General features: G+C 53.1%; 1 protein-coding gene across 1 annotated transcript in view; it reads right to left on the reverse strand.

The window, feature by feature from the left end:
- ZNF423 (zinc finger protein 423) overlaps nucleotides 1–21,828 on the reverse strand; it is a 163,117-nt gene that overhangs the window by 19,614 nt on the left and 121,675 nt on the right. Inside the window, 2 exon segments of the mRNA XM_008064723.2 lie at nucleotides 8,719–8,834; nucleotides 10,383–10,514. Coding sequence (XP_008062914.1) covers nucleotides 8,719–8,834; nucleotides 10,383–10,514 — 248 coding nt within the window.

A 21,828-nucleotide genomic window follows, 5' to 3' on the forward strand; every position in this document is an offset into this window, starting at 1 on the left:
GATAGATGGAAGGAAGGAAGGAAGGGTGGGTGAATGGGTGGGTAGGTGGATGGATGAATGGGTGGAGGAATAAGTGGGTGGATGTATAGATGAATGAATGGGTGGGTAGATAGATGAGAAGGTGTGTGTGTGGGTGGGTAGATGGATAAAAGGATGAGTGGGTGGGTGAATAGATAAAAAGATGAGTAGATGGATGGATAGATGGATGGATGGATGGATGGGTTGATGGCTGGATGAGTGGGTGGATGGCTGGATGAGTGGGTGGATGGCTGGATGAGTGGGTGGATGGATGGGTAGATGGGTGGATAGATAGATGGGTGGCTGATGGCTGACTGGATGGGTGGATGGATGGATAGATAGATAGCAGGCAGGATGGATGGGTGAATGGGTGGGTTGGTAGGTGGACGGGTGGATGGATGGCTGGATGGATGGGTGGGTGGATCGGTGAGTAGATGGACAGATGAACGGGTAGGTGGATGAGTGGGTAGATGGGTGGATGGATGGATGGATGGGTGAATGGGTGGGTGGGTGGATGGGTAGCTGGATGGCTGGATAGCAGGATGGCTGGCTGAATGGATAGATGGATGGCAGGATGGATGGGTGGATGGATGAATATACGGGTGGATGGATGGTTGGGTAGATAGATGGATGGAAGGGTGGGTGGATGGGTGGTTAGAAGAATGGATGAGTGGGCGGATGGATGGATGGATGGATGGATGGATGGATGGATGGATGGCAGGATGGATGGATGGGTAGCTGGATGGATGGATAGCAGGATGGCTGGCTGAATGGCTAGATGGATGGCAGGATGGATGGGTGGATGGATGAATATATGAGTGAATGGATGGATGGTGGGGTGGATGGGTAGATGGGTAGGTAGATGGATGAATGGATAGGTTGTTGGGTGGATGGATGAGTGAGTGGATGGAGGGCAGGCAGGCAGAGAGAGTCTTTATCCTCCAAAAACTCACACTAGAATGAAAGTCAGGTGTAGATATATTACTTATAAACAATATTGGCAAAAGGGCTGGGGTGTTAAAACACGGGCTGGAGAAGCCAAAGGAGAGTGAATCAGGGAGGGCTTCTCACAGAAGGGACTGCTTGGGTTGGGCTAAACATGAAAAGAAGGACAGACTCCTTCATGTAGGTGGATGGGGTACACTGGGTCCAGGAAGCCCTGTCAAAGCAATATTGACCCAGAAGTATGATGCCAAGAAGGAAGCTGTCCTTGGTTCTGCCTGCCCTTCTCCGGGCCCTCTGCCCTTTTACCAGTTGCTTGAACACCCTGGACCTGTCCAGGCCTCAGACACCTGCCGTCAGCTCTTTCCTTTTCTGGAGGGGCCTCCAGAGGTTCCTTCTCAACATTCCCTGACCACCTGAGGTCAGTGGTCAAATCCTCACATTGCCTCACGCCCACCCTGACACACACACACACACACACACACACACACACACACACACACTCCACTCTCTGTCACAACATAGTGTTTTATTGTCTTCAGAAGTCATAATCTGACATCCCCTGTTGGTGTGTTTACTGACTTATCGTCAGCATCTCCCATAGAATATCAGTTCCCTGAGAAGCGGCGCTGTGTCTCCTTGTGCCCAGCTCTGCCCAGAGCCCCAGTGATGGCCCTGAGAATAGGTACCAGTTCATGTGTGTTAATGAATAATGGCTTCAGGGGAAGGGGTGGACCAAAAGTCCTCGGGACATGGAAGGAAGAGGCCCAAGGGAGCTGAGGCCACGCCCCTGGCTCACAGAACCCTCCCTCTGGCGGGCTCCAGCCTGGCAGGGCCCAGTTCACCCCATCGGAAGGGCTCAGGGTTGCTTGTTAGAATACCTAGCTCTGCTTTTAATCAATTGTAATCATTTAGCTGGAAGCGGCGTGATTAGACACACACAAGCAAACAGCATGAACTAATCCTTTAAACGCGCCTGCTCAACGCCGGGCTGGCTGCTTTGCCACCATGGGCCCGGCTCACAGAATTGCTTCCTGCAGCCCCCATCTTCGTCGACGAGGGAGTCAAGATTCTGGGGCATGGGGCAGGCCACCACTCCCCCAGCTGGCCCTATCAGGTAGGTCTGTGTGTGCGTGTGTGGGTACACGTGTGCGCATGGCATTTGCTGTGAATTCTGCCCGGCTGAGTAGGCAGCCCCCACCAGCTCTGGGATGCTGGAAGTTGTACCCTGAAATAGACCTTCCTCTAGCTCAAGGCTCTACCCCTAAGACAGCTCCAAGCAAGTCCCAGGTCACCATAAGGGGGAGGAAGGTGGCAGCACCAGGAAGCTTGAGGGCTTAGGAAGTCCTCGTCTCAAGATGAGAACTCATCCCCCCCCCCCAAAGTCCAGACTGAGCCAAGCCACCCTCTTTTGCAAGCAACAGGGTTGGCAGGGGCCTGGCCTTGAGCTGCGGCCTGGCAAACATAGCCGTGTGCAGCCTTAGCGCCCCATGCACAGACCCCACAGCAATCCCACCTGGGCTCACCCAGGAGCAATTTTTTTGCATCCCCTGTTACTGCTACTTGTGCTACCTGCTTGGCCCAACTACTAAAATAGTTTCTGGGTCCCCTGACAACAAAGGCTTTTTATAGTTCAGCACTGCAGGCCTCATTTAAATCTATTAGCTCATATAAATGTCAATTTATTTAAACTTTGGAGGGTTTCTGTTTGCCTGGGTGGCAAAGACAATTGGTTTGCATGTGGCTCTGCCATTTGCTAGTGACCCTGGGCAGATCACTTAACCTCTCAGAGCCTCAGTTTTTCTATCTGTAAATGGGTATGAGAGCACCTAGCTCACCAGGATGTGGTTAGACAATCCGTGCAAAGTGCTGAGCACAGGACATGGCCCACAGTGGATGCCCAGGGGTGGAGACCATCATGGTTGTTCTTGTCTGACTCCAGGGGAGCCTGTCCGCTGTCAAAGTCCAGCTCTGTCTGGCTGGTACGCCAAACATGCCCTTCATGCATCCCCTGGTGATGATGAACAAGAGCAGCATGGCTCTCAGGAAGAGAAGGAAGCACCATCTGTGCCCAGTGTCTGTGGGCACAGAGGTGCCCGGGGACACAGAGACAGCTGGGCTGGCGGGCAGGGGCCACCTCTCCCCTCAGTTGGCTTCCCCCTGGCAAGGGGCCAACAGGGCCGCAGGCCTTCATCTGCCGAGGCCTGAGGCTGGAAGCACAAGGCCAACAATCCTGACATTTGTGGGGCTGTCTCTCACCCCCAGTCAGATCCACACACTACCCTCCACCAAGCCCAAGGACAGCTCTGGACAAAGTGTCCAGAGAAAAGGTACTGAGCCAAAGGCACTCGGAGAAACAGAGGAAAGCGGGCCGGGACCCTGGCCCTCTAGCCCCCACTCCACACCCTTTCCACCTGTCTCACTGCTCTGCATGCCTGCACCTCCCCGTGCCCCAGTGTGGGCCTCCTAGGCCCTCAGCCCTGAGGCTTGGCTGGGTGCCACAAAGGGAAGGACTTGGAATCTCCCTCTGTTTAAACTCAGGCCAGAAATTGTGAAAGCATGGCAAACTCCGAGTGAAGGAAACCCTGAAACACCATTTGAAAAGTAAATGCTAGTAGTAACAACAGCCTTTACTGTGTGTTCTTTCTACATGCCCTCTGCAACCTAGCTCTGAGGTGGAAACTATTCACTGTACCCTGCTTTATGGATAAGAAAAGTGAAGCCCACAGCTGGTGCACGACAGAGTGAAGTTTCAACTATGAAGAAGCTCTCAGAGGCTGTTTCCTGCTTTACCTTCATGGCATTTCAGACAAGTTCATTGTTTGCATACTTCTACTGACAGGTGCAGTGTCTACCTAGCTCATGCTCCCCTTTCCCGAGCAGCACCCTCGACCTGCTGGTTCCTACTGCGTGGCCCCACCCCAGCCACAGTTCACTGGAGCAGGGTGGACAGCTGGCCATGCTCAACTATCTGGTTCCTTCTCCAGGGATCTAGACCTGTTGGCTGAAGGCTGGCTGCTACCTGTGGTCACTTCCTCTGGGTTCCTGGGTGTTTCCTTTGGCTATTTGTGTTACCAAACCCCTATACTAAATACCCTCTGTTGAGATACCTAGGTATCTGTCTCAGTAGAATTGACAGGAGCTGTGGAGGTTTTGACCCCCTTCCTCCTTGAGCAGGGGAGCTCAGAAAGGCAAGCTGCAGAGACAGCACAAGACAAGCCAGAGAGAGGCAGAAGGCAGAGTGTCACTGCCTTAAGTAATACTTGGCTCAGGGGAATGGGGCCACCATAAGGCTATCGCTTCCTGCTCTTGGCATCCACAAGTCACCGTGTCCCTACAATTTAATTCCTTTTCTTGCTTGAGCTATCTCTAGAGAGTGATGGATGAGCCATGATTATCAAAAACCAAAGTCCATGACCTGAGTTTGCGCCTACTACCAAAAGTCTTGGGGTCACCTGAGGTAGGCTGAGAAGCCCTCCACCCGACGGAACCTCAAATGCTTGAAGACAACCGTCCTTGTATTTATTCTGCATCCATCAAGTCCTCTCCTGGCTAAACAGACTCAGGACAGATTCCCAGGTCAGGCTGGATACCCTCTGTGCCTTCCGCCAGTGGCGCACGCATGTTCCATCACTGCACACCTCGCTGGCTCTAAGGACTAGCAGTCTCTGGTGTTTGTCGGTGGCCCCGGGCTGTGGTTTTCACCTGCCTTTCCCTGATGACCAATGACATCCATCTTCTTTGGTGAGATATCTGGCCAGAGGGTTTTTTGCTCATTTTATTCTCCGCCTCTCATTATTGAGTTTGGGGAGTTTTTAAAATATATATATATTCCGGATACAAGTTATTCATCCAATAGGTGACTGGCAAATACTTTCTCCCAGTCTGCTATTTTTCATTCTCTTAACTGTGCCTTTCTAAAGCAGACTTCTTACATTTGGATTCAGGTATAAATCAGATAACACCTGTCCCTGCTTAGTTTCCCAACAAGTGTCCTTCACCATCTTGTAAGTCTTGCCACGATCTGAACTCTACCTGCCTCTCTCCCACTCACTGTGCTTCAGCTGCCCACTGCCTCTTGGCCTCCTAGCAATACTTGGTGCCCACTGGCCACAGACCTTTGCACTCAGGGCTCTCTTCTACAAAATCCTGCTCTCAGCTCACATGCCGCCTCTTCTGGGAGGCCCTCCCTGACCACACTCACAGAGGAGCTGCTAATTCCACTTTCCTAGCATGCCCATCGCCTAGTTTTATTTTTTTCATGTCATGGACCCTTACTGCAGAGTGTCAACTCACCCCACTAGAACACAGGCCCTGTGGGTGTTTTGCCACTATCTTCTCAGGTTCTGGAACTAGTACCTGGCATGTGATGGGCCCTCCACATACGTATTTTGAACAAATGAACAGCAAAGCTAGTTCCCTTTTATGTTCCTAATCATTCTATTGCGAACTTGTACCAGTTTGTCCAAAGTCCTCTGACTTACTCTCAGTCGGCTGAGCAGAGCCAGCTGAATTCAGAATCAGTGAGAGCTTGCACCGCCTTCACGCTGACAACTGTGTTCCTGTTAATGAACCCTAAAGAAATATGCCGGGGTCCAAACCCACCTCCAATACGTCTATGCCTACAACAGCACTTTCTGATTCGATCGTAGGCTTAATCCCAAGCCTTGGATCTTCTCAAGACCTCTCAGCCCACAGCCCCTTCTGCCTGCAAACACCAGCCTCCCTGAGGCTCCCTACATGACCTCAAGGGATGTATAACCATGAAAGCCAGCCATGAGAACCAGCCACCACCCCAGCAAGAGCCGCCTGGCCTCCCACGGCCCCACCCAAATCCCCAGTCAACCCACAGAAAAAGCTTACTTGCCTTTCCCACCCAGTCAGAGTCTTCCAGCCCCAGCTTCAGCGTAACAACAATAAAAACCTCAATGCCTGAAGAACCCTCCTCTCAAAAAACAGAAAATTGCTATTCAAGTTACTTAATGAAAGCTGTTATTTGCATAGATTGGGCATTGCAGCAACACGTCTACATTTAAATGGGCTATAATTAAAATCATTAATTGCAGAAAATAGTGACTCTTGAAGACTATAATTTTTAGCGAGTTTTCTCAGTATTTGAAGATCCGACTTAAGGGTTAACAGGGTGACCCAGAAAGCCACCAGTTCACAAGAGACATGTTGGATTCAGTGTGGGTCCCCACCCGAGATCCAGCCTGAACCCGCAGCCTCCCTCCACTCTGTGCTCACGAGGCTCTCGAAAGGCAAGACTGGGACACTTCTCAGGAAATCCTCATAAGGAAACAAAGAAGAGAGCTCGGCATCTGGGACACTGTGGGGGCTAAGCAGGGACTGAGAAGTCCCAAGTTTAGGTAAACCATGGTTGGTATGCGCCAGTGGGTTTCAAAGAGGCCTGTCCTGCCTCTCTCAGGGGACCTGGGGTCTATTTTGGAAGCTGGGCCATGCAGGTGAGCCAGTAGGACCAGGTAGCCACAAAGACCGCGCTCAGGACAGAGCTGTGTGACACACAGCACAGTGGCTTCCTGATGGTATGTGACTTGGTTGCTGGATAGATTCCTAGTGTCCCCAGCATAGGGGCATGGGCTCAGCTTGTGGACTGATGGGGAGACGGCAGTGGGCCCTGGACAGTGTCACAACCTTGCTGATGGCCTTTTGGGAGTAGAACCCATTCTCTGGGCCTGGGTCTGTAGAAGTAGACCCATAACTCTGTCCCAGATTGTGACAATCGAATGAAGGCTGTGGGAACAATATAAGAATTTGTGGGAACACAGAGACTGCCAAAGCATGAGGAGAAACAGGCTTTCCACTCAACTGCCAAGGTGCTCTTCAAGGCCAGGTTTGAGCTCAGTCACCCAGCCCCGGCTTGGGGACAACCTGTGGGAACAGGCCCCTACCATCCCATCGCAGTGGACTCCCCTCCACACCCTCCATGGGCCTGCTTTCATGTACTCTGGGCAACAGCCATCACCAGGGTACAGACAGGGTGGGTCCAGGCCTGGCAGTGTGGGTAGCCACAGCATGGTGTAAGGGGGCCTCCCTGCAAGAGGCCAAGCGGTACCCCTTCAGCCCCAGAGGGGATAGGGGACCACTGATACTACCCAAGTGGTTTGATGACTCAGCCCTGGGTGAGTTGTCCCGGCCCCATTACCTGGATGGGTAGGAGACTGTTCTGTGCAGGCATAGCCTTGCATGGGGATGAGGAAAGGGTGCTGCTGGGTGGGGAAACACACCCTGGGGGCCAAAATGGTACATGTGAGTCCTCCTACTCCAGGCAGAGGGCAGTGTGCCCTTCTAGGTCCCCTGGAGTCGGGCACGTCCGTGGGGCTTGCTCTGGCCTGCACAGTGTGAGAGAAGGTGGTATGTATCATTTCCAAGTGGAAGCGTGAAGGCTGGTCACAAGTCACCACCCCCTCTTCCCTCTGCCTTGGTGACCATGGAAACGTGGATGAACGTGGACCCTCCATGGGCCCCGGTCACTGAGTGAATATCATGAACAGAGTCCCTTCCCGCTGCCTGCCTGGATGTGTCACATGAGCTACAAATAAATCTTTGTTTTAGGACACAGAGACCCAGAGGATGTTGGTTGCTGCAGCCTCACCTGAGCTGCATCTCTATGGACAACAGTGGCATTCTTGGTGCATGGCATTCGGCGTGTCGAGTCGTGTGTATACATGGTATCCCTGTGGACATGCATGTGGTCCTGCTTCTATAATGTAGTGTTGTGCCACACATGTGTGTACTCCTCAGTGTGCATAAGTGTGTGACAGGAACTGTGTGTGCACCTTCCCTCTGTATAGATGCTTCTGTCCGGGCAGTGTGCGCACACACTATACTTCTGGTGGGCATGTGATCCCCCCATTGTTATAAGGACTTCTTGCACAAACCAGTTGGCAAGAAAGCAGTTTTGCCTGGGCACAGATCTTGGTCCTCAGAAAGTCAGTAATAGGTGGGACATGAAGGCGCCCATGGGAAACCAAGGGAGGTGGCTGCAGGTGCCTAGGGAAGACCACCACAGCAGCCCCTGCTCCCACTGCAGCCCCAGGATGGAAGTTGGTCGGGGCCACTGTGCCCCTTGGGGGTGGCACAGTCTCAGGAGTTGTGGTGCGTGAGCTGGGGCTCTCTGAGCTGAGCAATCAGGCAGCCATGGCTCCACCGTCCTGGATTCCCTGGGCAGAGCTGGAGGCTCCAAGGCCCCAGACCCAGCTCCTGGCCCCACACGCCCCCAAGACCCAGCCACACAGCCACATGGACCACTGGCCACAGAACCAATGCTCAGTCCAGTATCACTGCACAATGCAAGTGGGGAAATGGAATCCCCAAGCTGGGGAGGGCTGGGCCAGGGAAATGCCCCAGATATGACTCTCTGGCACCTGCTCCAGGGGCAGCCTGCAATTGGCTCTCTCAAGAACAAGGGTCCATGAGAGGTCAGGAGGCTACTACACGCCCGCCAGCCTGAACAGCAGCCACTGGTTCTAGACCCACAGGCACAAGGTGAGTTACCAAGCACAGCACTGTCTCAACTTGGTCCTGAGACCCGTGTGGGCCCCCTGTGGCTTTTCCAGCACGGAGGTGCCTAGCACAACACTGTTTTGACTTGGCCCTGAGACCAGTGCAGGCTGCCTATGGCTTTTCCAGCCCTGAGGTACCAAGCACAACGTCTCAGCTTGGCCCCAAGACACTGGGTGCCAACAGGAGATGAGGAACACGAAGTGTGTATGTACAGGGGGTGCGGGCGCTCACCTGTAGCTCGGTCTGGAAGAAGAACTTCTGTGGGCACTGCGAGCAGTCGTAGATCTTGTCCTCCTGCCCATGCACCGCAAAGATGTGCTGCTGCAACTTGTTGGCCTGGACAAAGACTGGACACAGACACAGCCGTCAAGGGCTCAACTCAGGACACTAGCCCAGCCTCCTCACAGGCAGGGATTACCCTGGCGCAGGCACAGTTGGCCAAGCAACGGGCTGCTGAAACTCATATTATTGGCTCAAGCTAGATAAGCTGAGCTCTGCCACTCAGTGGCTGTGTAACCTTGGGGAAGTCACTTAACCTCTCTGGGCTTCATTTCCTCATCCTAAAAATGGAGCTCATTATAGTATGTACCTCACTGAGTGGCTGGGAGGATCATATGGGGTAATACTTGTAAAGTGCTTAACAGATGGCCTGACACACAGGCCACTGAGTGTTGTTGCCCTCTTCCACCTCATCAGCCAGAATCCTTCCAAGTGTGAGCTCCTTGAATACCCAGGCATGTAAGGCAGGCACCACTGTTATCCCTATTTTACAGAAGAGAAAGCTGAGGCACCAGGAATGTTAAGTGGCTTGTCCAAAGTCCACTGCTAGTGAGTGGCAGAGCCGAGACTTGAATGAAACGGGTTTAGCACTGTGCCTGGAAGAAGTTGATCCACCAACACAAATCACTACCCTTGCTGTTGAGATGGTTGTCAGCATCCTTGGGCCCCCCATAGAGGCCTCACATCCTGGATGGGGAGACCAGCAGCAGAGGCCCCTCGTTGCCAGCCAGAGTGTGATGGTAGCAGATGGGCAGGGGTTACTGGGATGGGGGAGAAGGCACCAGGGTGTTCCAGGCTCCGGGGAGCCCCAGAGGTGTGTGTGTTCTGGGGACTCTCCCCACAGTGGAGCCCCCTCCCAGGGCCTGTCATGGAGCAGGTCGTATCCCGGCTTCCCGGTGGCAGGAGTCCCGAGGCGGCCTGGGCCCCGGCACACACAGGAGGCAGCCCCCAGCAGCTGTGTGTCTGGGAGGTGAGCACTTCAGAGATACCCTCCCGCCAGGCGCCCTCCCCAGGGTGGGCGTCCTGCCGTGGCAGACAGCAGATGTCGTGGGAGGCAGGGAAGGCCAGGCTCCCCCACGCACACCGGCTGCCATCTGGGCAGCAGGAGGGGGCCGGCAGAGCCCCTGAGACTCGCCTCGGGCTGGGACAGCCGCTCGCCTGGGCTGGCAGCCAGTCTGGGGGCTGGGGACTTGGCCACAGAGCTGCCCTTGACCCTTCCAGCCAGAGCACGATGGGAGCTGGGCACCCGGGACGAGAAAATCAGAAGCGTGTAGAGGGGGAGCCCTGGCAGTGTAGGACAGAACTCGAGCTCAGGGAGGGAAGACGGGGCCCCGGAAGGGTGACCTGCAGTGGTGGGGCCAGGCCAATCAAAGGACTTCCAGCTGCTATGTGCAGAGGGCTGGGGGAGGGTGCTGCCCAGCCTGCCTCCAAGGAAGACCGGCCGTGTGTGTCAGCTCTGCATGGAGAGAGGCAGGGCCTGGGGCTTTCCCAAGGAGTCCCGGGTCTATGGCAGGCCCGTGAAGAAGAGCGAAGGAGCACACACCAGGTTCTCGCATGTAGAGGGCTGGGCCCTACCTCCCCTCCCTCTCCCTCCAGGCACACACTGGGCACCTTACCTGTGAAGCACACAGGGCATTTGAAGGTGCCGCCCATGCCCTCGAAGCTGTGCTCGATGAGGTGACAGAGGAGTTTGGCCGGGGAGTCGAACATCTGGTTGCACAGCTTACACTCGTGGTTGATGCCTTCCTCTGCAAGAAGCCATGACCAGTCAGTGACCCTGCATGCCACGTCCCCCAGGCAGGCGCCCACAGGCCCCTTAGGTACCATACCAACCCTGCTCTGACCTCAGAACCGGGGCTGGTAAGGGGGGGGCCTCAGCCACCAAGACTCATCCTAACCCCAGATGGCCCTGCCCCCAGAGGCTTACAGACCCCAGGTGGCCAGCACCTCCTGAAGGGGACCTCCGCCACAATTGTTCCTGCTGGCCAAGTAACCAGGTATGCAGGCCACACTGGACAGCTTGAGTTTCGAGACTGCATCACTGTGCAGAGGGGTGCTGGAGGGGGAAGGGAGTCCAACCAGGACTTTTAGAAAGCAAGGCAAATATGTACTGAGCATGTACTGTGCCAGGAACTTTACTATGAGCTGGGGGTTTTTTGGGCATCTGAACAAATACTGTCTTTGCCCCATTCTGGTGGGGGCAGGGATAGACAGGTCATAAATACAAACTATTGGCAAACAATACAGCGTCAGGAGGTGACGTGAGACCGTGAAGGGCACTTGAGGAGGTGGCGGAGGAAAAGCTGAGGGGTCCCTGCACTGCGCTGGGCCAGCTTGAAGTACGGCAAGAAAACGGTGTGCCTGGAGCTTGGAGAGCCAGGGAGGGGCAGGGTAGGGTCAGAGAGGACACAGGGTGTACACGGAGGAAGGCTGCAGCCACGAGAGGACCTGGGATGTCACTCCAAGACTGATAGGCAGTCACTGAGGACATCACAAAAAACCAACGTGCTCTCTCTTTTTTTAAACAGACTACCCAGTGGGTCACAGAAACGGGCAAACTCCCTGTTCTGCTTCCAGATCAGAACACAGCTCCATCCTCCCATCTAGGAGCTGCTGTGACCTCAAACCTCCACTCACAGGTGCCCAGGGAACAGAGTAAGCCCGAGTGCCAGTGTCATGTCAGGGTCACATCACGCCAGGGTCACGCCAGCATCACAGAGGCACAGAGCCAAGGTCTGGTGCCCTTGCCTGGAATCAAGCAGAGCTGACTTCAGATCCTGGCTTCTCCTCTGCACTGCGTGCTCTGGGCACCAGCTCATGCTCAGTGAGATGGGACAACCAAGTCCCAGCCTCCCAGGCCATGAGAGGACAGAGGGGCCCAGTGGTCAGCAGTGAGTGGTGGTGAACCATCTTGAGCATCACATTGCTACTGGGTGATCTTGGGCCAGTTACCATGCCTCAGTATCCGCTTTCTGAAACACTCCATAGACAGCCTAACATAGTTGGTGTGAGAACTAAATGAGCTAATACACGCATAGGGTCTTGAAAAGGCCCTGCAAACAGCAAGTGCTCAATAAGTGTTTACTGCAGGGCCCATCGGGATCACTGAGAGTGTTATCTGGGACAGTCAAGGACATGCCCCTCCCCCTCGGGCTCCCCTGGGGACCCAGCCTCACCAAAAGGCGCCAGGTGCTCTGATTTCCCTCAAAGGCAAGAATTAGGCAGCGGGGGCTCTGCCGGTGGCAAGACACGAACACAGATGGGCTGAGGCTCCTGGCGCTTCCCCGGGTCCCCAGGTCCTGGCAGGGGCTGGCAGAGACAACAGGCCTTCCTCCCGCCTCGCCTCCTCCCCCCACACCCTGGCACCCTGTAGCAGCACACACACACACACACACACACACACACACACACACGCACACGTGTGCGTGCGAGTACACAGGTGGGCCTGCTCCACATAGCCCACTGGCTGGAGTCTACCGGGTGTTTGTCGTGCCCCTGGAGCCCCGGCAACTAGGCCACAAGCACCCGGCAGAGATTCAAACAGATCTTCCATTTACATGAGCGGAAGAGGAATTCATTGACAAGTTTTGGGAGGCAAGGCAGGCTCAGCACGCGCGCCCGCAGGCCCCACTCACATCCTCCACTTCCCTTGGGGAGGCTCTCACCATAATTAGAGATGGCCTCCAGTGTGGGGGCCGCCTCAAAAGACGCCCCCTCCAACGCATGCCCTGCCCCAGCACAAACAGCATTTCCCAGTGCCTAGCATGGAGTATGGGTTCAAGGAACGAGTGAATGAATGAGACACTCCCTGTGTCTGGGGCCTCCCTGTTAGATCAGGATACTCCAGGACATTAATGAGGTGGGGGTTTGTGGAAATGACAGCTGTGTAGAGTTTGCTGTAGTAGCTTGTAATATATTTGAATCTCAGAAATAACCCAGCTTGCTGGGAAAATCTCATTTCTAGAAAGAAAAAGTGTGTTCAAAGCATTAGACCACTTAGTGCAGTAACCCAACCAGATGGGAGTGTTGCTCTGAATAGGATACAAAATCATCCCCATATATACGTGCCCTGCCTCCTATATCACCTCCAGGAAGCCTCCCCTGACTACTCCAGCCCAGCACATACACAACACACATACCTGTCCCCTCGCTGGCCAGTGACCTTGCTTCATTTAACTGTCTCTTATGAGGCTTTCTGATCCTGGCAAGTAGGCTATGGGCACGGAGGCTATCTTCTCCTCCTATGGCTACCAAAGTGTTAGGCCCCGCCTGGGCTCACCTGCAAGAAGGCTTGGAAATACTCATAGAGGAGAGACACCCAGGGGCTGGGCCCTCTCCCCATCCCAGTCAAAGCCCTCTGGGATGAGATGGCAAAGGAGGACTTACTGCTCTCTGCCAAGGGGTCTAAGGCCACTTGGTTGTGGATGGAGACGTGCCCATTCGACACACAAACATCAAGAGGACAAAGAAGCCTCCCACAACTTATAAATCAGAGAAATCATGTCTGACAGTCACTTTCCGTTCTCCGAGTGCCGAGCAATTCATCAGCGGTCCCTTCTGACTCGCAGCCACGGCTACACCCAGCGCCTACGTCCATAAATATGAGTACAGCCAGGCAGTCCTGGAGCTGCAGCACCCGAGCGGAGCCTGCACGGCTACCGTTTAAGCAGATCACAGCCCCAGCCCGTGACCAAGCGAGGTTCCGGGCTAATTAGATCAAGAGCCCAGCAGACCACTGCACGTCTCAGGACCCTCCTCTCTCTCCCCCAAGTGTTTAAGAGAGTCAAACCTGGGGAATGGGAGGAGGAGAGACAAAGCAAGCAAAAAGTAAAAGTAGGGGGAAGAATAAAGCCCGCAGGGTCTCCCACTCAAGGCAAGACCTTTTGATTTGCAAATCTTTCTGAAGACGAGGCCTTCTCCCACCAGAGGGGTTCGAAGCGCTCCCTGGGGTGTCCATTCCGTTACCTCAGCCTAGGAAACCATCCAGGAGGAGGGGGGCGGGCCAGGAGGCAGAGAGGGTGGGGAGGGGCTGCCCTAGTTAGTGTGACAAACACTCCTTGCGCGCCTGTGACCCAGTGCGGGCCAGCCCATGGATATTGATAGATCTTGCCATCACTATCACCCTTACCCGTGGCGCTGACAACCTCTCATTCCGTCCCAAGACGCAGGGCCCACAGATAGCGGCACCCTCCGAGAATCACTTTCCTGAATTATATAAGATCGCACGGCGCTCGGCCGACACCTTGGAGCAGAATGACAAAGCTGTCTGGGAGCCCGCAGGCCCCTCAGCCGCGGCGTGGGGGCTGGAGGATTTTGCGAGTTAAGGCGCACGCTGCTTCCCCTCCTTTCTGTTCCTTTTTTTTTTATAGCACATGACAGGCATCCATAAGAGAGACCCACACAACTCAAGTGAATTATGCAGCCCCGCTCATTTGTAAAGTGAAATGCAGATTTCACCTGCTGAAATGCAGATCTTGCCTCCTGTTCCCCATAAGTTGAGGCTGGCACAGGGAAATCTATTGATTTATTATGATATAAAAAAATAAAAATAAATAAAAACCCAAACTGCCAAACAAACAGCACGGCAAGCACGAAAATCCCAGAGTCCCTGTCTCTCCTTTTTCCTCCTCTGCTCAGGAATAATAAGTGTTAATTTTACACTTCATTTCTCAAAAAAATAATAGGATGTGCTTTTGCTTAAAACCAAGTCAGCCTGCTGGAACCTTTCAGGCTGAAACTGTGTCAGCCCAAAAGCGGAGCAGAGGGCTTTGTGGAAGAGCATCGTGCCGAGATGATAGCTCCCTGTAATGTCCTCGGCACCGACTTTTGTCTCCAAAAGCATTTGATCCCTGGCAGACACATACTTATTTCCATACGGGTCTTGGGGGAAGCCAGGAGGAGAGAGAGCTGATTATCAGAATCCTGAAGGTGAAGCTCAGGTGGGCCCCACTGATGTCAAAGGCAGGCCTGGGCACACATTCGGAGGCCATAATTTGCTGCCTGGGAGGGAGAAGCAGCAGGCTGCAGAGGGGAGTGGACAGGGCATTGTTCTTGGCTCTAATGCACTGAGCATGACCTACTCCAGCCAGACTGACGGGCCTGGCCTGGCCCCTCTCTTAGCAGGGACCCCCTCGGGAATGCTGACCCCAGAGTGGTATCATTCACGTACATGCCTGTCTCGGAAAGGACAAGTGACTGCCGCCTGGTGTTGACAAGGAGCATAACTCACCCCCTTCATTCAGGAAGCAGCAATGAAGGACACAAAAGCTAGGACCAGAAACACTTGGGTTTGAGCCTAGTTCTATCACTCGCCCGCCCATGTACACTCAGGTAAGTTACTTAACCTCTCTGAGCAACAGCTTCTTCTGCTAGAGAATGGGAAGAATCTTCACAGGCTTTTGTAAAACTGCCAAGCAGACTTCTTTGGCCGCGGGACACCTACCTTCACTGAAACACTCTTCACCCAGACTGTCCCCTGTTCCTTCCCTCACTTCACTGAGCAGATGCCCAAGGACACCTCCTCAGAGGCTGACTGGATGCCTGGGCTAAAACGACACACACCCCATCCTCCCTAGCACCTTGCCCACCTTTAATTTCTTGGGTACCACTTAATACTATCTGACATCTCATGGACTTAATTGCTTATTTAACTAATTCTCTCTCTCAGGCGCGCACACACACACACACACACACACACACACACACACACACACATACACACAGTAACATCAGCTTCACGAGGGCTGTTTTGCTCACTGATATATCACCAGAACCTGTAGAAGGAACAGGGCCTGGCATGTAGCAGGTGCTCAATAAATAAACAATGGACGGTTTAGGTAAAGCACTTAAGTACAAAGCTTGGAATGTGGGGGGTGCTGTCAAACGCTGTTGTGAAACACAACGGGCACCCTTGGTCTTGCAAAACAGATGCGTCTCAGACCTGTTCTCATCTCCGGCAAGGCTCTCTGCTCCTTGGGCTTGGAGAGCTTGGGCTGAAGAGGAAGGGCCGCCCCCACCAGGGATGTGGCACAGCTGGGGAGAGCGCAAACTGTGTCTCCCTCAGCAGCCCTCTCTGGCTTTGGAAAATATGACAAAAGGTCAGAAAACTTAAGACCCGGGACCCAGCAAGCATCCTCTGCTTGTCCAAAACACGTGGGTGAAAAGGAAGGAAAACAAAGCCACTGTCTGCGTTTCCACATTTGAACCTGGCAGGTACCCCTTGCTGGTACCGGCCCCAGCCTCCCCCAAGAGTGTGGAGAAGACAGCTCCTACACCGGGCAATGTGGGACAGTCCCAGGCTGCGGCATTTTCCCTGATGCAAGGGAATGCACAGGCTGCCTGGCTGAGCCGGAGCATTACCAGCTCCAGTAATGAACTTCACAGATGCACACACCACAGCACCAGGGGGTTGTACCCACAGCCCACAGCAAGGAGCAGGTCAAATCTGGGGGTCCTGGGGTTCGGATGCACACACGGCCAGCAGGTACACCACATGGCATGCAGAGGCCAGGAAGCAAAGCCATGGAGGGCCGTGGCACACATCCAGGCAAATGAGAAGGCAGGAGGGTAATGTGTGGGGGTGAACAAGGAGAACCCCTCTGATCCCATCCCAGTAGATAACCACGAACAGTGTGGAACAGGAAACTGAAACACAGGCTGGTGGGGAACTCGGTCCTTTGTTCCCTGTAAGGAACAAAGACCCTTGGGCAGAAGAGAAGAGGGCAAGTAATAATATCTGAACAGTAAGATCAGGCTGTTTATCTATTGATCCATCATTAAATACCATGGAAATTAACCAAGCCAGGCTGAGGGGGAAGGGGAGAGTGGCATTTAGGCTGGGAGTCACAAGGGTCAAAGGAGAAATCAGGGTGTGAGGAAGAATCCCTCGTCAAAGGCCAGACAAGAACCGGGGCCACATGACAAAGGCTGACTGTGGGATCCCCAGCACCCCTGGCCCTGGCAGCCCTGGATAACCACACCCTCGCTAGGCAGCGTGCAGTTCCCAGACCAGCAGTCCCACAGCACCTGGAAGCCTGGTGAGAAATGCAGTCTTGGGCCCCACCCCAGACTAGAGCATGAGAATCTGTATGTGAAAGTCCCCCGGAATTTGGGCATACACTGAAGTTGGAGACCCCCTGATCTCTACAAAGGGGACTTAGGGACCCTGATCTTGGAAGAATCATGCTGTCCTGAGTCCGGGTTTTGATGGCCATCCTACTGCTTTGACCATGATTGTATGAGGAGGATCTCCACAGAAAGGCAAGAAGTTTTATAAAGTCACTTTTTGTCCACATTTTACAGAAGACTGAAAAATCGCCAACTAACAGTAGGAACTGAATTCCTACTGTTACTATCGGAATAAAAAAATGATGTGGGTGTCTTTGGAGAGGCTGCTAGAGACTCTGAGGTGGGTGGCTAACACTCTTTAAGCCATCCTGGCCTCAGCACGGCTCCTGGCCCCCAATACCAGGTGCTGTGCACCCCTGAACGTCCTCACCACTCAAGACCACCATCTGCTGTGTGAAGGCATGCCCCAACACCCCGTCCCCATTTTGGTCTCACATTTTCCTATTTACTCCTGAAGGATGGGCTGTGCCCTGCTGCCCACCCCACCACCCCAGGTGCCTTCCCAGGCCTTTCTGGCCTGGAGGGACCCATCTGAGGGTCCCCTGGGTTTCAGAAAGGCTTATAAATGAGCTCTGGTAGCCTGAACTGGGGCCCCACAGGGGAGCCGGAGCCTCTTCAAAACAGAGCCCTGACAATTAAGCAGTCTGAGTTTTGAAAGGCTCGGGATTGATGGCGTGGACAGTAAAAATATCACCTGGGGAGCTGGGTGTAGTCCTCCGAGGGTTGCCTGAGGTCAGTTGCCATGGCGACGGAGAATGAGCTCAACCTTGTAACTGACCCTTATCTTTTTTTGATCTGTGAGCCACTTGGGGCCAAGGCTTGAAATCAACTGGAAAATAATCCGGTCACATATCAGAAAGAAAACTATTTATACTTATTTACCCAGGTACCCACCAACATCCCCCTTTGTCAGTGCCTCTGACGCCACAATAAACCGGCACTGCACGTCCAAACGGAGGCTACCGAGTGGCAGAATGGGGGGGGGTGGCAAATTCCCCCACCTCAGCAGAATGTAATTCCATGCACGGGCAGGGCAGGCATGTGTGGGTGGGAAGGCTCACCCTGCTACAGCCACTCACTTCATCCCTGCCTTTGGGCATCCAGTTCAAGCCCACCACGGGATTGACCTCTGAGACCTCCCCTCTCACTTGTTATCCAGGCAAGCGGGTCAGCCTGGGCTTGGTCACAAAGGTTGCCTCATTCTATTCCAGCATCTGACAAGTCCCTCCTCTGCAGAGGCCTGGTCCCAGCCGAAAGACTGGACAGAGACGTCAGGCAGATGTGCACCCCTCTCCACACCTGGGACAGGTGTCACAAGGGGGCTTAGGGAAGGGACGCTGAGAAGTGATGACAACAGCAGGCCTTCCTCCTGGTCCCACACTCTGAAAAGAGCAGGTTGGTTTTGCCACCCAGTACTCACACCAGGGTTTCCAGGCAAGACTGGCCATCTGGCCCAAGCCCGTCTCCAGGACACTGCTCTCCCTAAGTTACAAGTACTTTGCTCACTCTCTCCGCCTCCGAGACTCAAATCAAGACTCCAGATGGTTCCATTGACCGGCTGCTCCCAAGAGCCACGCCAGTTGGATCTTAGCTAGGGGTCAGTTAAGCTTGAGAACGAGTCTGGGCAAACTCCCCTTGAGATTTCCTATCACAGCAAACAGGACAGCTCAACTGACTGCCCCCCACTCACCCATGTTTCCATCAAGATTAGACCTCCTGAGGAGGGGGGAAAATACATGGCTGAGAACTAGATAACCAGGAGGGTAGTCCTGGCTCTGCCGCTGACTCGAGGGTGACACTGCGCCAGTCTCTTCCCTCAGGTCTCAGTCTCCTATCTGTAAAATGGGGAGAAGTTGTCTACTCACAGGGCTCTTATGATGAGTAAATGAAAGCCCAGGAAGGAATACTGATCATAATGCTACCACTACTGTCACTTCTGACATGAATCCACCTAAAACTCTACGTCCAGGTCTGGTAGTGTGGCATGTATAAGCCCGCTGTGGGTGCCAGCAAGGCAGTGGGGCTCTGCTCCTCTTCCAGGACATGTGTCCGATGGTGCATGTGCCTCCTACCCCCAGGAAATGCTTAAAGAGCCCCCAGACAGCACCTTGCACACTTCAGGCCCCCCATCTATGCTATTTCCATTTTCAATGCCTCTGTGTCCATTCTCTACTTTGACGGCCTCCACCTCTATGCCACTACCACATGTGCGATGGCAAAACTTGGGTCCAGATTTCAAAGATTCTGCTCCCCCATCTCCACCCCTGTGCCTTGTGGCAGCATCCTGCTTCTGGCCATGTGGGTTTACTTTGCCTCCTCTCTAGTGCTCCTGCAACCAGTTTCATATTTCTTTGTGGTTGGTTCTTGCGCCTCTTTTAAAACTGGGTTTTTCATGGAGGTCAAAGCAGGGCCTGAGACAAGGGTATGACTCAGGTTCCTGTGGTCCCTGGTCCTTGGTCAGCCTGTCCATAGCTGGGTCTGTGCAGGGAGTTTTCTAAGATGGAAGGCTCCAGCACCCAAAAACCTCAGAAAAAGCCTGGTCTAGCCTGGACAAGATCACTGATGGAGGCCCCTTCCTGCTCTACGATCTGATTCCACACTGCCAGAGCATCCAGCCCCAAGACACCAGCAGCCTGGGATGGTTTATGAGAACATACACCATCTAGGGCTCTACTGCAAACTTCTAGGACACTGGTAGAGACACTGACCTCCCAGCTCCCTGAGCAGTTTGTAACCTTCAGGAAGTGGTGATCAGTTGTCTTTAGCAAAAGAAAAGTCCCACACCAGGCCCTGAACACATCACCAGGAGACAAAAGGTTACTACCTCAGCTACTTAATGGAAAGAGAGAGAATAAATGAGTGAGTGATCAGATAAACCACACACTGGAGTACAAAGCAGGCCTTCACTGAGAACTCTAAGGAGAGAGAACTCTCAGAGTTCTAAAGCATTTGAACTTCTTTGCCTCCAAACTTCTAGACCTTGAGACATCTGGGGCTTGAACCATCCTGCTAAAGAAGACATTCCATGGCCCTCTGCCTCACACAGCCTCCTACCTGCAAAAGAGCCGATTGCCTCCAAAAGGATGATTCTGCTACATTCCCTGGGGATCCACTAGGTTAAAAACAAGAACTTATTCTTTCTTAACACACCAAACACCTACTGATGCGAATCACTGATCTTCAGATTAAAGTTTCCACAACAAGTAACTGCCTAAAAATCCATCCTGTTAATAATCTTCAGATTAATGGCCTCTAATAACATACAATTAATGTGACAGGCAGGCTGCAAAACCCTTACTGTCACCGACCCTGCCAGGGACACATGAATCACCCCTGCTTCTACTACAAGGGCTTACTCTGCTGCTGACATCATTTTGTCTTCTCTAACATGATAAATTTTTTTAAATGAACAACAACAATGCGTCAAAAAGCCAGACAGTTATCCATGTGCACACATAAGCACAGCTCATACATACAGAATGCAAGGAATCCACGTTTCTCCAAAGCTCCTTGCCCATCCCTGCAGTTACTAATACATAAAGCAAGATGGCTTAGTGCTCAGCTTGGAAGCTGTGGCTCCCTGGTTCCTGGAAGTCCCCTTTTACTGTGTTAACTGGACAGTAGGCATTCCCAACCCTCAACTCAAACGAATGAACAATGAGACTAGAAAATCATGACTGGCTTCTACTGTAAAGCTTTGAAAAGTATGCATCAACCAGGCACGGTGGCTCGAGCCTGTAATCCCAGCCCCAAGATACCAGCACCTGGCACACTTCAGGCCCCCAATCTATGGATTGCCTGAGTCCAGGGGTTCAAGACTAGCCTGGGCAAATTGGTGACACCTTGTCTCTACAATATATCAAAAAAATAGCCGGGTGTGGTAGCATGTGCCTGTAGTTCCAGCTACTTGGAAAGCTGAGGCGGAAGGATTGCCGAGCCCAGCATGTCGATGCCGGGGTGGCTATGAGCATGCCACTGCACTCCAGCCTGGGTGACTGAGTGAGACTCTGACGAAGAGAGGAGGGGAGGGGAGGGGAGGGGAGAAAAAAGAATGCATCCTCCAGATCTGCACTGTCCAATACAGTAGCCCCTAGCCCCCCATAACTATCTGAGTTTAAATTAAAATTAAAAATATATAAAAGCTCAGTTCCTCAGTTGCAGTATCTACTGTGATTGGCCGTTTGTCAGCTACCATTCTGGGCAGTACAGAACATTTCCATCCTTGTAGAAAGTTTTACCGGATAGCGCTGTGAGAGAATGCAGGCAGAGTGAGGGCAGGACATGTTGCAAATATCGGGAAGAATGCCTCCACCCCTTTGTTGTTTGCACTTGCTTGAAACATCCTGCATGGGAAACTGCTTAGGCATGAACTTCTCTGACCTCAACATCAACCTCCACCCTGATAATTACATGGCCATTTGGCCCAGGGCAGATAAGAATATGGTGAACACAAGAACATTGTAGAGTCATGAAGTTTCTCTGAAGGATGTAACCCACTACTGTAACTTTGGACCACTAGGTTGTGAGGCAGATCAATAGCTCCTGGGTTCCCAGCTTGTCTAGAAGCCCACGGGCCGCACCACCCCTGAGCTGCCTTTTAAGCCGGCTGAGCCCTGTGGCTCGTCGAGGAAATCGATGCTTGGATGCCTAATGCTTAACTAAGTGGTGTGTGTGGTTTCTTAGCTCTGCTTCTGCAGGCTACATCTCAAAGAACCGAGTTTTTGCTGTGACCCAAGTAAAACGAAAACTGTAGCTAAAATTGGAAATTCAAACGCAACATGGAATAAATGAATACATTCAAATCAATAATACTCTCTTCAAGTAGTCACATGATTCTGAGCAGTGGGCCTTTTTGCAGGTCATTTGAAAAGCCCCCTAGCCGGGCTCGGTGGCTCAGTCTGTAATCCTGCGCCTTTGGGAGGCTGAGGTGAGTGG

Source organism: Carlito syrichta, unplaced genomic scaffold (assembly GCF_000164805.1).
Source record: "Carlito syrichta isolate Samal-C Ts95f unplaced genomic scaffold, Tarsius_syrichta-2.0.1 Scaffold307953, whole genome shotgun sequence".
In the NCBI taxonomy this organism is placed as follows: Eukaryota; Metazoa; Chordata; class Mammalia; order Primates; family Tarsiidae; genus Carlito; species Carlito syrichta.